The sequence below is a fragment of the Orbicella faveolata genome, unplaced genomic scaffold, assembly GCF_042242905.1.
Source record: "Orbicella faveolata isolate gen_17 unplaced genomic scaffold, um_ofav_v1 contig_14, whole genome shotgun sequence".
Classification (NCBI taxonomy): domain Eukaryota; kingdom Metazoa; phylum Cnidaria; class Anthozoa; order Scleractinia; family Merulinidae; genus Orbicella; species Orbicella faveolata.
Window position 1 is genome coordinate 21,359,403 of NW_028301541.1, and position 13,747 is coordinate 21,373,149.

Sequence of the window (13,747 nt, forward strand, 5' to 3'; positions counted from 1 at the left end):
GGTCACGTGGCAATGGCTAAATAAACAATAGTCTCCATTTGGCGCGAAAATTTGCTCAGATATTTGTCCGCAGACATAACCTGTTCCGAGAAGCGAACACTTTTGCTTTGAGGAACAAATAATGTCCAAGGACAAATATGCGAGAACGTTTTCATGCCAAATGGAGGCTACTGTGTTTATTATCCTTTAAATATTTTTCGCAACACGCGCGGATTTAAAAACTGAGGAATATCCCCGGATATCCTCGGATATTCCCTAGTTTTAGCTGGGGAATATTTACTTGGTTCACCTGCCTTACTTTCTTCACTTGGTTGTCTCCATTCACTTGGTTCATTTGATTCACTTGGTTCACTTGATCCACTTGGTTCACCTGTCTGATCTTCTTTCCTTGGTTCTCGCCGTTCACTTGGTTCACCTGGCTGACATTGTTCACTCGCCGGGTACACTTGCTTCGCCTAGTTCAGTTGGTTCACTTGGTTCATGTGATTCTCCTCGTTCTCTTGATCGTCCTGGTTCTTTTGGCTTTCTTGGTTGATCTAGTACTCCACATTCTGCTTCCAGGCATTTCCCCCGGTTGGTTTATCTGGTTCGCTTAGTTCACCTGATTCACCAGGTTCACGTGTTTAAATCGCACACTTCTTTTGCACTCTCAAGGTTGCCCAAGTCCGTAGTGTCAAAGGGCGTTTCTTTCTGCAGGCACTGTGTCTAACCTTCCCGAGTTTCCATGTCATTTTGGCCACGAGGAGATGATGATCGCTTCCGACATCAGCTTCTCTTCTGACCCGGACATCGTTCAGATCATCGCTATTAATGATGATGTGGTCAATCTGACTCTTAGATGTCCTATCGGTAGTTGGTTTTTCGCTGGCCTTAGGTGTCCAACGGGGACACGACGAAAGTAAATGTAGTAGCTAGAGTACCCACTTTACGACAATTTGATTCGCAGAATCGAAGTCGCATAGCCTTTCACCATTGTCATTTATCGCTCCAGCCCTAAGTCTTCCCAGAATATTCCCTCTGTTTTCGTAGTCATTTCGTCTTTTGCTTTGAAGTCATCTAATAATATAACAGCCGCTTCCACGGACCTTGTCCAACGTGTTTCCTGATCTCCCAACAGGCGCGTTTTGTAGTTGTGCATCTCTATGATAGCCTGTGCAACTTCTCAGTGTGGTATGGCGCACGCACATACCAAAATTCAACACAGGTGGCTTCTTTGGTGTAAGGAAATTGGATATCGGGTTCGGAATAGTCGGCTGGCTTTCATTTACATCCGTCATACACGCAGGTATCTGGTCTATGTCTCTCCTTGAATCGTCGGTTGTAAATTTCCTTACTTCCGTTCCGCTGTGTTTCTCGGGATGGGGTTGCTAGTCCCAAGCCCAACCTCCAGTCTGGAGAGCTAGAGTGCTGTTTCGTCTGACTCCCTTTCCACTGGGCTCGATTTCCGCCGCTCTCTCGAGTCCGGTCTACGTTCCTGGGAGGAGCGCGGGCTCTCTCCCCGAACAGCGACTGGTAATCGAGCCTACCCATCCTTCATGCTAAGATCTTCCAGGAGTACAAACCTCGGCCTTGCCGTATTAACCTCGCTATCGCTCGGTCAATACGGCAAGGTCTCGGTTTGAGATTTTCCCGTAAAGACCTCACTCTCGGATAATAAATAGCTAGTGATTTTGAATATTCTAACTGTAAGTATTGTATTTGCATATTTGAAGTATTGTACTTGTAGACTAACGCAAGTCTAGGATGCACTGAAGTAAATTTTTTGCAAGAAAAGTTAACCGAGGTAAATAAAAAGTGTCAAAAGTGTGACTGTAAGTTAGAAAAAACTGTTGAGCAGCTCATGCGTGGCATTACTTTAATTAGTTTACCACAGTGAAAAAACATTAATATGTATCGTTTCCGATAATTAATTGATAATTCTGAGAATCAAAGTTCCGGGCAGTCAGGCAGAACGGCTGGAGTAGCTCGTCATTCTTGTTCCGAAGAAGAAAATAAGGCAGTCTGCTCGGCAAGGAAGCTCTCTCGAGAGTCAGCAACTTCATCAAAGAGGTCTTCGATATTCACTTTTTGAAAGACCAGACGAAGGAAGTTCGCGGGGAAATGGCTTTGGATGAGGTTGCACATCCGGAGTTGCTCAGAGACTCGAACACGTTCACTTCTCATTCGAAAATAGTGAAACTCAATATCGGCGGCCACCATTTCTCAACCAGTCTGGAAACCCTGACTAAGGATCCGGGTATGTTTTGATTTTGAAATCAATCTTTATTCTCATATCTACTTTAAAAAAATACTAGCGATTTTCTGACTGAGCACAGCTTATATTTCCGTGTTTATACCAGGTTCGATGTTGCACGCCATGTTTTCGGGAAGATTTGACACAAAGCCAAGCGAGGATGGATCTTACTTCATTGATCGTGATGGAACTCACTTCCGGTATATCCTGAATTATCTTCGCACTGGGCAGCTCCTTGTGCCTAAAGACGAGATGGTTCGAAGAGAACTTCTGACTGAGGCCGAATTTTATCGAGTTGAAGGAATAATTAATAACCTGAGAGCAGGATCCTTCAAAGAGTCATTAATCCTGTCACCAAATCAATGCCAAATCTTGATGAGCTGGTTGAAGGGCACTAGCGCGCTAAAGGTGGCCAACCTGTTCCCTTGCTTGTTATATCGCGCTTCGTGGAATGGCTGGGCTGCCTCCAGCTTTCACTCCTGTTGTGACGGGAAAGGACCGACTGTGACAGTGATCAAGAGTGGAAATTACATATTTGGAGGCTATACGGAGCAAGCATGGGAAAGTAGGTCCTGCTTTAACGTTCTTCGAGTACTGAATCTGCTGACTGTGATCTGCTTCCAGCCAATTTTTTCCGAAACTGTTGGAGAAAAAATGAAGCAATTGTGTCGTCAAATTAGCTGATTTTCCTACATTTTAGCGCCGAATGAAAGGGCTCTTTGTGTTACTGGACAACCATTCTCAAAACAGCTATGTACAGCACATGGTATTTTTACTGTGGGTAGGAATTTGTAATGGTGTTGTCTTAAACTGATTCGTTGGCCTTTTGGCAGACAGTGTTAGCGGTCTAAAACTTTGAAAAAAGCAAAGGGCTCATGAATATTTAAGCTGTACAGTTTACTAGATCGAAAGATAGAGCAGACATGGAAGCTGAAAACAGTTGAGTTGAAGTTGGATTCATAGTTTATTGAACAAGACAATGATTGAACATTTTAAACCGGTTATAAACTGCAGTTATTGCGGGGTTCCCTTTAAGGGTGAGGTTCGCCCATTTTCGTCCCCATGGCCCTTTTCGCTTCTCTTAGAGAAACAAAGGGCTCTGGGGACAAAGTATTTTCGAACTAATTCGAATTTTTTGATCGGCTGTTTGAAAACAAAGAAATCTTGAACGGAAGTCGCGCAAGTCGCAGAAAGGCATTTTTAAATGCCCGAATCGTTTATTTTGGTCAAAATAAACGATTCAGTTGCTCCAAGCCAGGAGTCAAAAACAAAGGGCAATAACTGAAAAATGGATGCCAAAGCCTGTCGGTAAAATAATTAGAGTGTCTTTCTTTACGACAAAAATGTTCCTTATCGCCTCTTTCTGTTCTACACGGAGAGGAACATACCTAACATTCTCCAACCTGAGACAGAGATTCCTCCAATCTTGCGGTACAGGAACTAGGCACAACCACTTCACGGCAAGGGTAAGGTATTTGATTCAGCCATCTGATTGGTAACAATTAATAGATCCTGGGACCCTTAAAAAACTGACCTGCCATTTTCATGGGTTTGCATTATGCATTACTTGAAATGCTGCTATTATGTTTTTAGGAATTCGACAAGAGCTCCTTGAGTTCTCTGCCATGTCCTTTTACCGCTTGTGGTGTTTTTGAAAGTATGGCTCTGCAGTTGATGTTTTTCTTGTAAGTGGTATGATTGAACAGAAATTTCTCTCTTTATTAGCTTCTGAAGGCGATTACAGAGAAGCACCAGGCTCATTCCTGTTCAGCCTTGTCAACCCAAGCGGTCTGCCACCAACAAAGATGCCTTTGATAGCTGGACGAGAAGGAAATGCTATCTATTGTGACTCTAGCTGTGGCCCAGCATTTGGACGTTCGCGTGATAACCCTTTTCCTACATTTGCTTTTACCTATAATTGTACGCAGTATTCAACATCTGAATATCATCATGATCTCAAAATTTCTAGTTTACCACATTCCTCTCCATGCTCTGTACGTTTGAATGGGAGTTATCAGTGTCCGACCGGTCAGGATGCTACCACATTTTTAACAGGAAGCGAATTATTTACTGTCAGTGAGATGGAAGTTTTTGGATTTGAATAGTACCCATAGTACCTGTAATGAAAATCTTTAGTACTTTCTGACTGAGACGGATTAAAATCTTCGTAAATTTTTTTTAAGCAGTTGATCAGTAACCGTCGTAGCTCTTATTTTTGAAGTCGATGTACATGAAAGAGAATGAAGTGTTATGTATTATCTCTTGATTAAAATAAACGTCTGTGAAGCCACGTTCGGCAGCGTTTCCTATTATTGTAGACTAGCTAATACCAACTCCAGTTAATTAACTAGCTACGGTGGCTGGGAACAGTTGCTAGCAATTTTTCCAGGATATTTTTTGATGGATCAATACTATATACCAATCTTTTTCAGTTATCGCTGCATAATGGCATCAAACAAATACCCAAAGCCTGAAACATTCATCGACAAGTTAGCTGAAAAAGAGTAGAATAATTGCTGCGTTCAACAAGCCTTTTGTTTGGCGACGTTTATTTTCGTTGCCGTTGCCGTCGTGTTTTGTGTAAGGTTCCTAACGACTACAACGAAACTATATATATTGACGAAGCCAAGCAATAAGTGAATATGTATATTTTACCTTCGAATCGACGACACTCTTAAGTCATTTACTCAATATCGAACGAAGCGCTAAATTCGAAATGAAAATTAAAAAAATTACCTCCCACCACCTCCTCCCACACACACACACAAAAAAAAGCGTCGTGGTTAACATCCTCTAGACAACGCAGAAGCTGGTCATTTTACGTTGTTTGTTTCGCAGAGAACGGCGAAGAAATGTGCAAAGAATTATTATGCATGGTGCGCAGCCATTTCCGATTGCTTGTCTTTCGCGACTTGTTAGTTCACTTGGTGATTGGTTTACTATGGTACCGCGCCGAAAGAAGGACCCGAATAGTAAATAATTTTGTTCTTTGTTACGACAATGTTTTCAAAACTATATATACGCAAAGGGGCTAAGGTCTAAAACTCTAAATGTTAAAGTGGCCAATGCCCAAGACTATTGTGGTGGGTCACCGTGGAAAGTTTTCGAAACGTGAAATTTTATACTATACATATCATCCTTTTTAGATCGTGGAGAGGAAATCTATCACTGCACCTGACGTTCGCAATGGTGGAATAACATAATTCTGTCTTCAGAGAAGACATTAACTTACGATAATAACGAGAAAAGTGAAGAAAGAAGTCTTTTCGGCTGTTTCCAAGGTTATGGTTTTGTGAATTAAATCATTTCACCTTTCGCTGAAAGCAGAATCTGATTCGGACTGCCGGTCATGTTTTGGAAACCTTGAGGAGTGCACCATGTAGAACTTTTTTAAGTGTCACAACTCATGGCTTCATAATCTATGCTCAGCGTTACTGAGACCTTGGACTCATGTGAATCGCATAGTACTTCTTTATCGACATACATCATAGTTTGGATTGGCTATATAAGTTCTTTTTTATTTTCTAGAAGTAATTTATTCATTTCTAATTAACTTGGAAATTAGGATCACCGATCGGTCATTTAGTGTTTTGACGACCTAGACCGTTTGCCGGTTATTTGGCCACAGTGATTTTATTTTACTTTTATTTCTGAGTTATAGGTTTATAAAAGACCCATCAATAGCATCGCAGAAAAACCATGACTCGTAAGGCTTGCTTTGCGTAAAGACAAACAATAGACTGCAAGGCTGACACTACGTGAAGGAAGTATGACAAGAACCGATAAAGCAGCGTTTATCCGTATGCGGTCCCTTGCAGTTTCTGGTTTCTCGCTTTGTGAATCGATTTTGTAGTTACTATTTATACATCAAGACTTACATGTGAAAAAACGTTTATAATCGATTCTGCGTATTTTAAAAAGATTTTATGATTTTTTACCCTTTGAAAATTTTTCCCGTTACTCGGTTTCTCGTTGTTTAGTTACTCGTTACTTCTTTACTCGCTCCGCGTAACACACATGAATCTGATGAAGTTGCTGTCACGTGGTTTTTTCGCGTGACATGTAACGGGGCAAATAGCCATGAATATATTCACTTTCGGAGTCGAATACAAAGACCACAGCTCAAGTAGCTCGCTATTCTTCTTTCTAAGAAGATGTCTTCATCGCGTGACTTAGAGGAAGCAGGCAGTCCACCCGGCGAAGAAGCTTTTGTGAAAGTCAATAATTACATCAAAGAAGTCTTCGAGATATTAAAGCACGAGACAACCAAAGTTCGCAAAGAAAGAGATGCTTTTGATGAGGTCGCAAAGAAGCTAGAGCATGTTCACTTCTCGAAATTGGTGAAACTCAATGTCGGCGGCCACCTTTTCTCAACCAGTCTGGAAACCGTGAATAAAGATCCAGGTATGTTTTGAAATAATAATCTTTATTCTGCAATGAAATACGATCGATTATCCGACTGAGTGTAGTTTCTGTTATCGTGTTTATCCCAGGTTCGATGTTGCACGCCATGTTTTCAGGAAGATTTGACACAAAGCCAGGCGAGGATGGATCTTACTTCATTGATCGCGACGGAACTCACTTCCGGTATATCTTGAATTATCTTCGCACAGGGCAGCTTATTGTGCCTCAAGACAAGACTGTTTGTAGGGAGCTTCTCGCTGAGGCCGAATTTTATCAAGTTGAAGGAATAATTAATGACCTGAGAGCAGGATCCTTTAAAGATTCATCAGTTCTGACATCAGATCAATGCCAAATCTTGATGAACTGGCTGGGGGACACCTGGGCCCCAAAAGAAGCTAACTTGTTCCCTTGCTTGTTATATCGTGCTTCGCGGAATGGCTGGGCTGCTAGCGACTTTCACGCTCGGTGTGACAACAGGGGACCAACGTTGACAGTGGTGAAGAGTGGAAACTGCACATTTGGAGGCTATACAGAGCAATCGTGGGCAGGTAGGTTTAACGCTTCATCTTAAAATTGCTAATGCTAGATGTTTGAGAATTACAACTAAAAAGAGAGGAATGGATGGATCGTAATAGAGTGAATCCTATGGAGTTCCATCCCCGCAAAAAATCAAAGTTCATCACAACATTCAGCTTGACAGTCTAACAATTAACTTGGCAAACATCAACATCATATTTCACTCTTCAACTTTGTACTTTATATCGCAATCATTGAAACTTTAAACATCAACTTTCAAAGTGACAGTTCAACGTTCAACTTCATCCATCAACATTCATGTTAACATGTCAACAATGATCTTGACACATGGGCTGTCAGCGAAAGATGAAGTTTGAATCTCCAAGTCGAATGTTGAGTCCCCAAAGGCGCACCAATCCCGCCAAAATTCAACTTGAGCATTCGACTTTCAAGTTGATAATTCAACATATATGGGTTATTGACCAAGTGTGAGGTCAAGATGGCTGGATATTGGCCAAGTTCTTTTTTTGCGAGTTTATGGACCGAGACGGAGTCGAGGTCCATAAACTCGCAAAAAAAGAACGAGGCCAATATCCAGCCATCTTGACCGAACAAGCTTGGTCAATAAAGGATTTATTACATGGCTTTCGGGAAATTTTTCTTGCGGGACACGGCAGGTAGTCCCGAGCGGGCAAGATAGCTCCATCTTGCCCGCTCGGGTAGCCAATCACAGCGCAGGATTTGATTCATCTTGCCCGCTCGCGGAGCTTGCCATGTAATAAGAATTGTTACGTGTCAATATCCGTGTTTAGCAATGAACATTGTTATTGCTGATGACGTAAATATGTTCACCACGACGTAATGTTCAATTTCTCAAAGTTGGTTTCAACCTCGTTCCCAGGGTCCTCTCTCTTCCTCCCTCGAGAAAGTACCCTGGTTGCGGCTGGTCACGTGTCTGCTAGATTTTTTGCAGATTCCAGAAAAATGATTGGAGGGAGGGGCAGGACAGTTAAAGTTTGTCTCCACTGAGCTCACCTACTAAGCCCAGTAGGGAGCGGCAGGTATATTTTGCAGGGTGCAGGGTGCAGGTTCCAGGTTGAAATGTAATTATAACTGGAAAACCGCTGGCACTTGAAAGAACGTACAGTTGGTAGAATTACCGTGACTGTTACATGATACTGTTTACAGTCGCTCAGAAAGGTGGGTTCCACTAAGTGCCAAACCGGCCGAAGCGATGGGACGAGAGTACATTTCAATGATTTTAAGCCTGCAATTAATTATTGTTTTTGAAGAAATACCTGAAATATCATCTGAAATATCTGCTGAATTTGGTTTCTTCCCTGTGAGTACCAAAATGAAAGCACACTGAGCTTGCGCTAGTATATTCCGTCGGTTAAAATCTTATATTATTTCATTTGTTTATTTATTTGCTTCATTTGTGATGGCAATCTTCTGTTGTTGAGGGAAGACTCGAGCCAAATCTGGAATCGATGGAGACATCTGTGGAGCGGCCATCCAGATGGCTTTGAAGAGATTTCACCAGTCTCTGCGTGTCGATCGATAAATACTTATAGCGGATCGATCGTGTTTTCGATGGACATGAGAACATCGCCCAAACCAAGTGCGATCACAAACATGTTGGGAAGCGTACGAAGTCTCTGGTTTCTGTACACGGCGTAACAAGTTAGAAGATTGCTAAAGAAGGCCTAAATATTAATAACAGCGTGTTTTCACTACGTGAAAGAGGCGAACTACTTTATGTAAGAACCCCTGACGAGTATATAGGTTATTAATTATTTTTAGTGCCAGGTTTTTCAGTTATAATTAAATTTCAACCTGCAACCTGCACCCTGCACCCTGCAAAATATACCTGCCGAGTAGGGAGTGGAATTTGTAACCTCGGCCGAACTCACAGCGAAAGCATTGACACATTCGATATCGGAGTTCAATGCATCAAAGTTCGGCTTAAAGGTTAGCCCTGCATTTGGCTGAATTTTCCCATCGATAGTTGGATGGTCTTTGCAATTTGTGGTGGTGAAAATAATTGACAAAGAACTTGGAAATGACGACCACAACAATAAATGAACCGCGCGGTGAATTTAATTTCATTTTTCATTCGACAAAATCACAACGTACGTATTTACTCATTCTTCTAGAGCTAAATGCGTCGTTTGTTCGTCTACAAAGGTAGTTTTGAATTTCACTGAATTACTCCCATCAACAGTTTGAGGGTCATTCCATTCTCTTGCGGCGAAAACAAATTACGAAGAACTTGACATCAACAACGACTGAGTGCTGAATACTAATAACTTGATTAAGCAGCTTATATTTTTCGATCGGCAAAATCACAACGGAGACATCGATGTCTTCGTGTAGAGTTTGATACGTCCAGTGTTGGGCCAAGAGACTAGCTTTAATTTGATTGGATTCATCCAATCGACAGTTTGACGGTCATTCGGTTCTCTTGCTGTGAGAAATTTTATGAAGAACTTGACAACAGCGACATCGGTCGCGCGTTTGCAAAATCCAACGGCTTTCGTTTTAAAACTGTTTTAGCGGTAAGTCTAATTTTCGGCCAAGAAACTAGCTTCTCATTTAGCCGAATGCATCCCGTCGATAATTTGACGGTTACTTAATTCTTTTGCTGTGAAAACTGATTAAACTAATCCGAAGCAGGTTGTTGACGGTTTTTAAAAAAGCACTGAAAAATAAGCAAAGTTCCCTCTCAATTAGCATCTCGTATTCATAGACGTTCAGATCATAGCGACGAAGCATTGATCAGGCAGGATCTCTGACAAACAACTTGCTTCACTTTCAAAATAAATAACGTCTGTATAACAGCGCAACATTCACCTCCCTAGACAGTGTTGACTAAATTTAAGTTGAGGCAAGAGAAAATGAGGGACTTGCGCGTAAACAGCTACATTTGAATCATGTGGTGCCAGAACAACCAAAGGAGGAATAAACCTATACATCGAGCATGAGAAACATAAGCTCAATCAGATAGCTGCAAGAACCACAAGAATGTCACTAGACAAACGTATAGCTTTCTCAAAGTAAAGCTACGGCGTCTCCGAAGGAAATCGTACGAGAACAAATATGATATCCGTGATAACGATCTACCTACTGTGCTTGCAAACAGTTCTAATCACAGCCGGGCCCGGCGTCACAATATAGAATGCAAGTAAGCAACATGTTCACGGTAAATTTCATATTTTGTCCCTCAAAAGCAAATTCATGGAGACTTATAAAAGCATATCTTGCAATAGAAATGAGCCTAAAAAATGCAAAAACACACGGCAAATTACAGAGGTGTCAAACTCAACGAGTCGACATGCAGATAACACGCAGACCTATGACCTATAAAAATATTTGCCATAGCACGATCTAACGGCTCAACTTCACTTAAAATTCCTCCTTATTACACAACATGAAGTGCCCTTCATGAACACGAGTGAAGCGACAAGAAAGGTCGAGTGACCGAACAGAGAACGGCAAATGTACAAATGTCACGAACCGTAGAAGTCGTGTAGGCTAGTCAACCCCATTTTACACTCATTTTCTCTTGGTTGAGGACCCACCCTCTGTGTGGCATTGGTTGGCATACGTAGACACGTGACCAGCCGCAACCAGGGTACTTTCTCGAGGGAGGAAGAGAGAGGACCCTAGGAACGAGGTTGAAACCAACTTTGAGAAATTGAACATTACGTCATGGTGAACATATTTACGTCATCAGCAATAACAATGTTCATTGCTAAACACGGATAGTGACACGTAACAATTCATGTTGAATTATCAACTTGAAAGTCGAATTCTCAAGTTGAATTTTGGCGGGATTGGTGCGCCTTTGGGGACTCAACATTCGACTTGGAGATTCAAACTTCATCTTTCGCTGACAGCCCATGTGTCAAGATCATCGTTGACATGTTAACATGAATGTTGATGGATAAAGTTGAACGTTGAACTGTCACTTTGAAAGTTGATGTTTAAAGTTTCAATGATTGTGATACAAAGTACAAAGTTGAAGAGTGAAATATGATGTTGTTCGCCAAGTTAATTGTTAGACTGTCAAGCTGAATGTTGTGATCAACTTTGATTTTTGGTGGGGATGGAACTCCGTATGAATCCCCCATATAGGCCTTACTCCCAAGGTAGAGGGTAATCCTACGTCGCACTGCATGATCGTCTTCGGTTTCGGAAATCTTAGGAGGATCTAGAAAAAGCCAATCCTGTGACGCAGTTTATGCTCAAGTGCACAGCCCACCTCGTTCCCAGGCTCTCTCTCCTCTGCCTCTCTTTGTCGTTGGGACAAAGGGAGGCAGGGGAGAGAGAGCCTAGGAATGAGGCTGGGCAAAGTCGCAACATTTCAACGCAACATATCGCAACATTGTTGGGCGCGAAATGTTGCGCGCGTTTGGCCACCCTATTGCGACGTGTCGCGACATGTTGGAAAAGTTTGAAAAGCCGGGGCTTTACATGCATTTTCATCCTCCACGAAAACATCCACGCGGATGTACCTTGGAGATGGATTTCCTTGTGGCGAAATAAGGTCTACATGGGAATCTCTTACCCTTTGTCCGCCTGTGGAAGTAGACGACTACTTGCTATTTTTAGTGCTCTTTCAAAGCTTCGGATTTTGAGGGTACGGCTATGTAGGCGAACAGCTAGGCATTATTTCCGTCTTTCTCCATTAGGTTCTGGAGGTCACAGAAAAGCACCACGCTCGTTCCTGTTCAGTCTTGTCAACCCAAGCGGTTTGCCACCAACAAAGATGCCTTTGATAGCTGGACAAGAAGAATATGCTATCTGTTGCAGCAGTAGTTATGGACCAATATTTGGAAGTGGCTATGATCTTTATATTTCCAATGCACCAGATTCCATCGACTGCTCTACGATTCTGAATAACACGTATCAGTGTCCAACCGGTCAGGATGCCACCACATTTTTAGCAGGAAATCAAAACTTTACTGTCAGTGAAATGGAAGTTTTTGGTTTTGAGAAGTACTGAGATGCTTACTTTCTGACTAAGATGAAGTACTTTAATTTATGATTTGCAAACATTTACATCTCATGTTATTTTCACACAGTCTAGCTGTCACAGTGGAGCACACAATGACGCAGTTAGTTGTCAAGGCAGAGGGTAAAACTGATTTAAACTTGCACTATAAAATGATCAACCATTAGTTGGATGTAACAACTAACTTATCAAAGATGCAAAATACTGAATGAAAATACTCGATTGGGTTGTGTATTTTTCGTTTTTCAGAAATGGATTCTATGTAGCCTGTGTAGCTGATGGGTTTTTGCCCGCGCCTGCTTTTGTTTGGCAGCGAAGCCATGAATACAAGTGGCGAAGCTGCAAGGGGGATTGGTGAAGAGTTGAGTTGAAATTCCATCGAGGGCATCACCCGGGATTGAATGAATGAATGAATGAATGAATGAAAACTTTATTAACGTGTCAGTGTATTTAGCTATAAATTAGCTAATTGGGGACACCTAGCTAAAGTCAATAACTAACAACTAGTTAACAAAAAAAACTTAATAAATAAATGTTGAAGTTGATAAGTACTTATTTAAAGCATAATAATAAATACTGTAAAATAATATAAAATGATTCTGTTCAGGATTTACGTAGTTTGCAGCAACTGCTATTATTGTTGTCAATGAGGTCTGAAAGGTCACTTTTTCTTATACTTATCTTTAAAAAGAGATTAAAATGGCAGCTATGCTGTGAAAAATCACTCATTCACAGATTCCACCAGCAACACAGGGTAGACTCTATGATGTACATTGATTTTATTTACTTATTATCAATTGGAAGAAAGACATATGGACGACCTCGTTTACATATGTTTTTGCTTCTTTATTACACAATGGCCACTTTCTTCTGTCCCTAAGGTGGCCTTTGTTGTAGAGAGGTGGCCGTTGTGGAGAGGTAGGGGTTCAGTACAACAACCGTTTGTTTTTGGGGTGCGATTGACATTTTCCTGTCAAAAAAATGCTTATTTTAGCATATATAAATCAAAATGTACCAGTTAAATTGAGACTTCACATAAACAGCGGAGACTATGCAACGACGCGCAGTACGGATCAAGTTTGGTGACCTTTTACAACAAAAAAATCGATTATATATTGTTTTGTGTACACCCTTCGTCAGTCGTCCATTAACTGGCTGTTGAGACGATTTTTATGGCCGTTGCCAGATAGATAGATTGCCGTGCGTCTGTTCAGTAATAGATCACAGAAGACCTCAAAATGTGGTGAGAACATCAGTGACATACTTGTACTTGGCTATCGCCTCGGGTGCCACTTTTTTGTTCTTACCACATTTTTACGTCATCTACGATCTACTTCTGACCAGACGTTAGCAACATGGAATCTATGTAGCTTGGCTAAAAGATGCTCAGTTAATTCCTCTAATTTTTCAAACATTTGTCTGTAATTTCGTTTTCCCGCGAACCGCGTCTACTCACAGTGTAACCAGACAAATTTACAGATAAACGCGTGGAAAATTGGAAGCTACATCCTACAAACTTGGTGAATACAATCTTCTATCCAGTATTCTAAAGTTGCGATTTTCAAATTGCGTAAAAT

The 13,747-nt window shown here is 41.4% G+C and overlaps 2 protein-coding genes across 2 annotated transcripts; both read left to right on the plus strand.

Moving 5' to 3' along the window:
• The first annotated feature begins 1,926 nt into the window (after positions 1 to 1,926).
• On the plus strand, positions 1,927 to 4,523 carry LOC110062180 (uncharacterized). The gene is made up of 3 exons (XM_020769041.2): positions 1,927 to 2,236; positions 2,340 to 2,798; positions 3,959 to 4,523. Exons 1-3 carry the CDS (start codon positions 2,101 to 2,103, stop codon positions 4,336 to 4,338), a joined length of 975 nt encoding a protein of 324 aa, XP_020624700.1. The 5' UTR covers positions 1,927 to 2,100; the 3' UTR covers positions 4,339 to 4,523.
• Positions 4,524 to 5,779: 1,256 nt separating this feature from the next.
• Positions 5,780 to 12,894, plus strand: LOC110062167 (uncharacterized). The gene is made up of 3 exons (XM_020769028.2): positions 5,780 to 6,637; positions 6,727 to 7,185; positions 11,848 to 12,894. Exons 1-3 carry the CDS (start codon positions 6,388 to 6,390, stop codon positions 12,159 to 12,161), a joined length of 1,023 nt encoding a protein of 340 aa, XP_020624687.2. The 5' UTR covers positions 5,780 to 6,387; the 3' UTR covers positions 12,162 to 12,894.
• Positions 12,895 to 13,747: the final 853 nt, after the last annotated feature.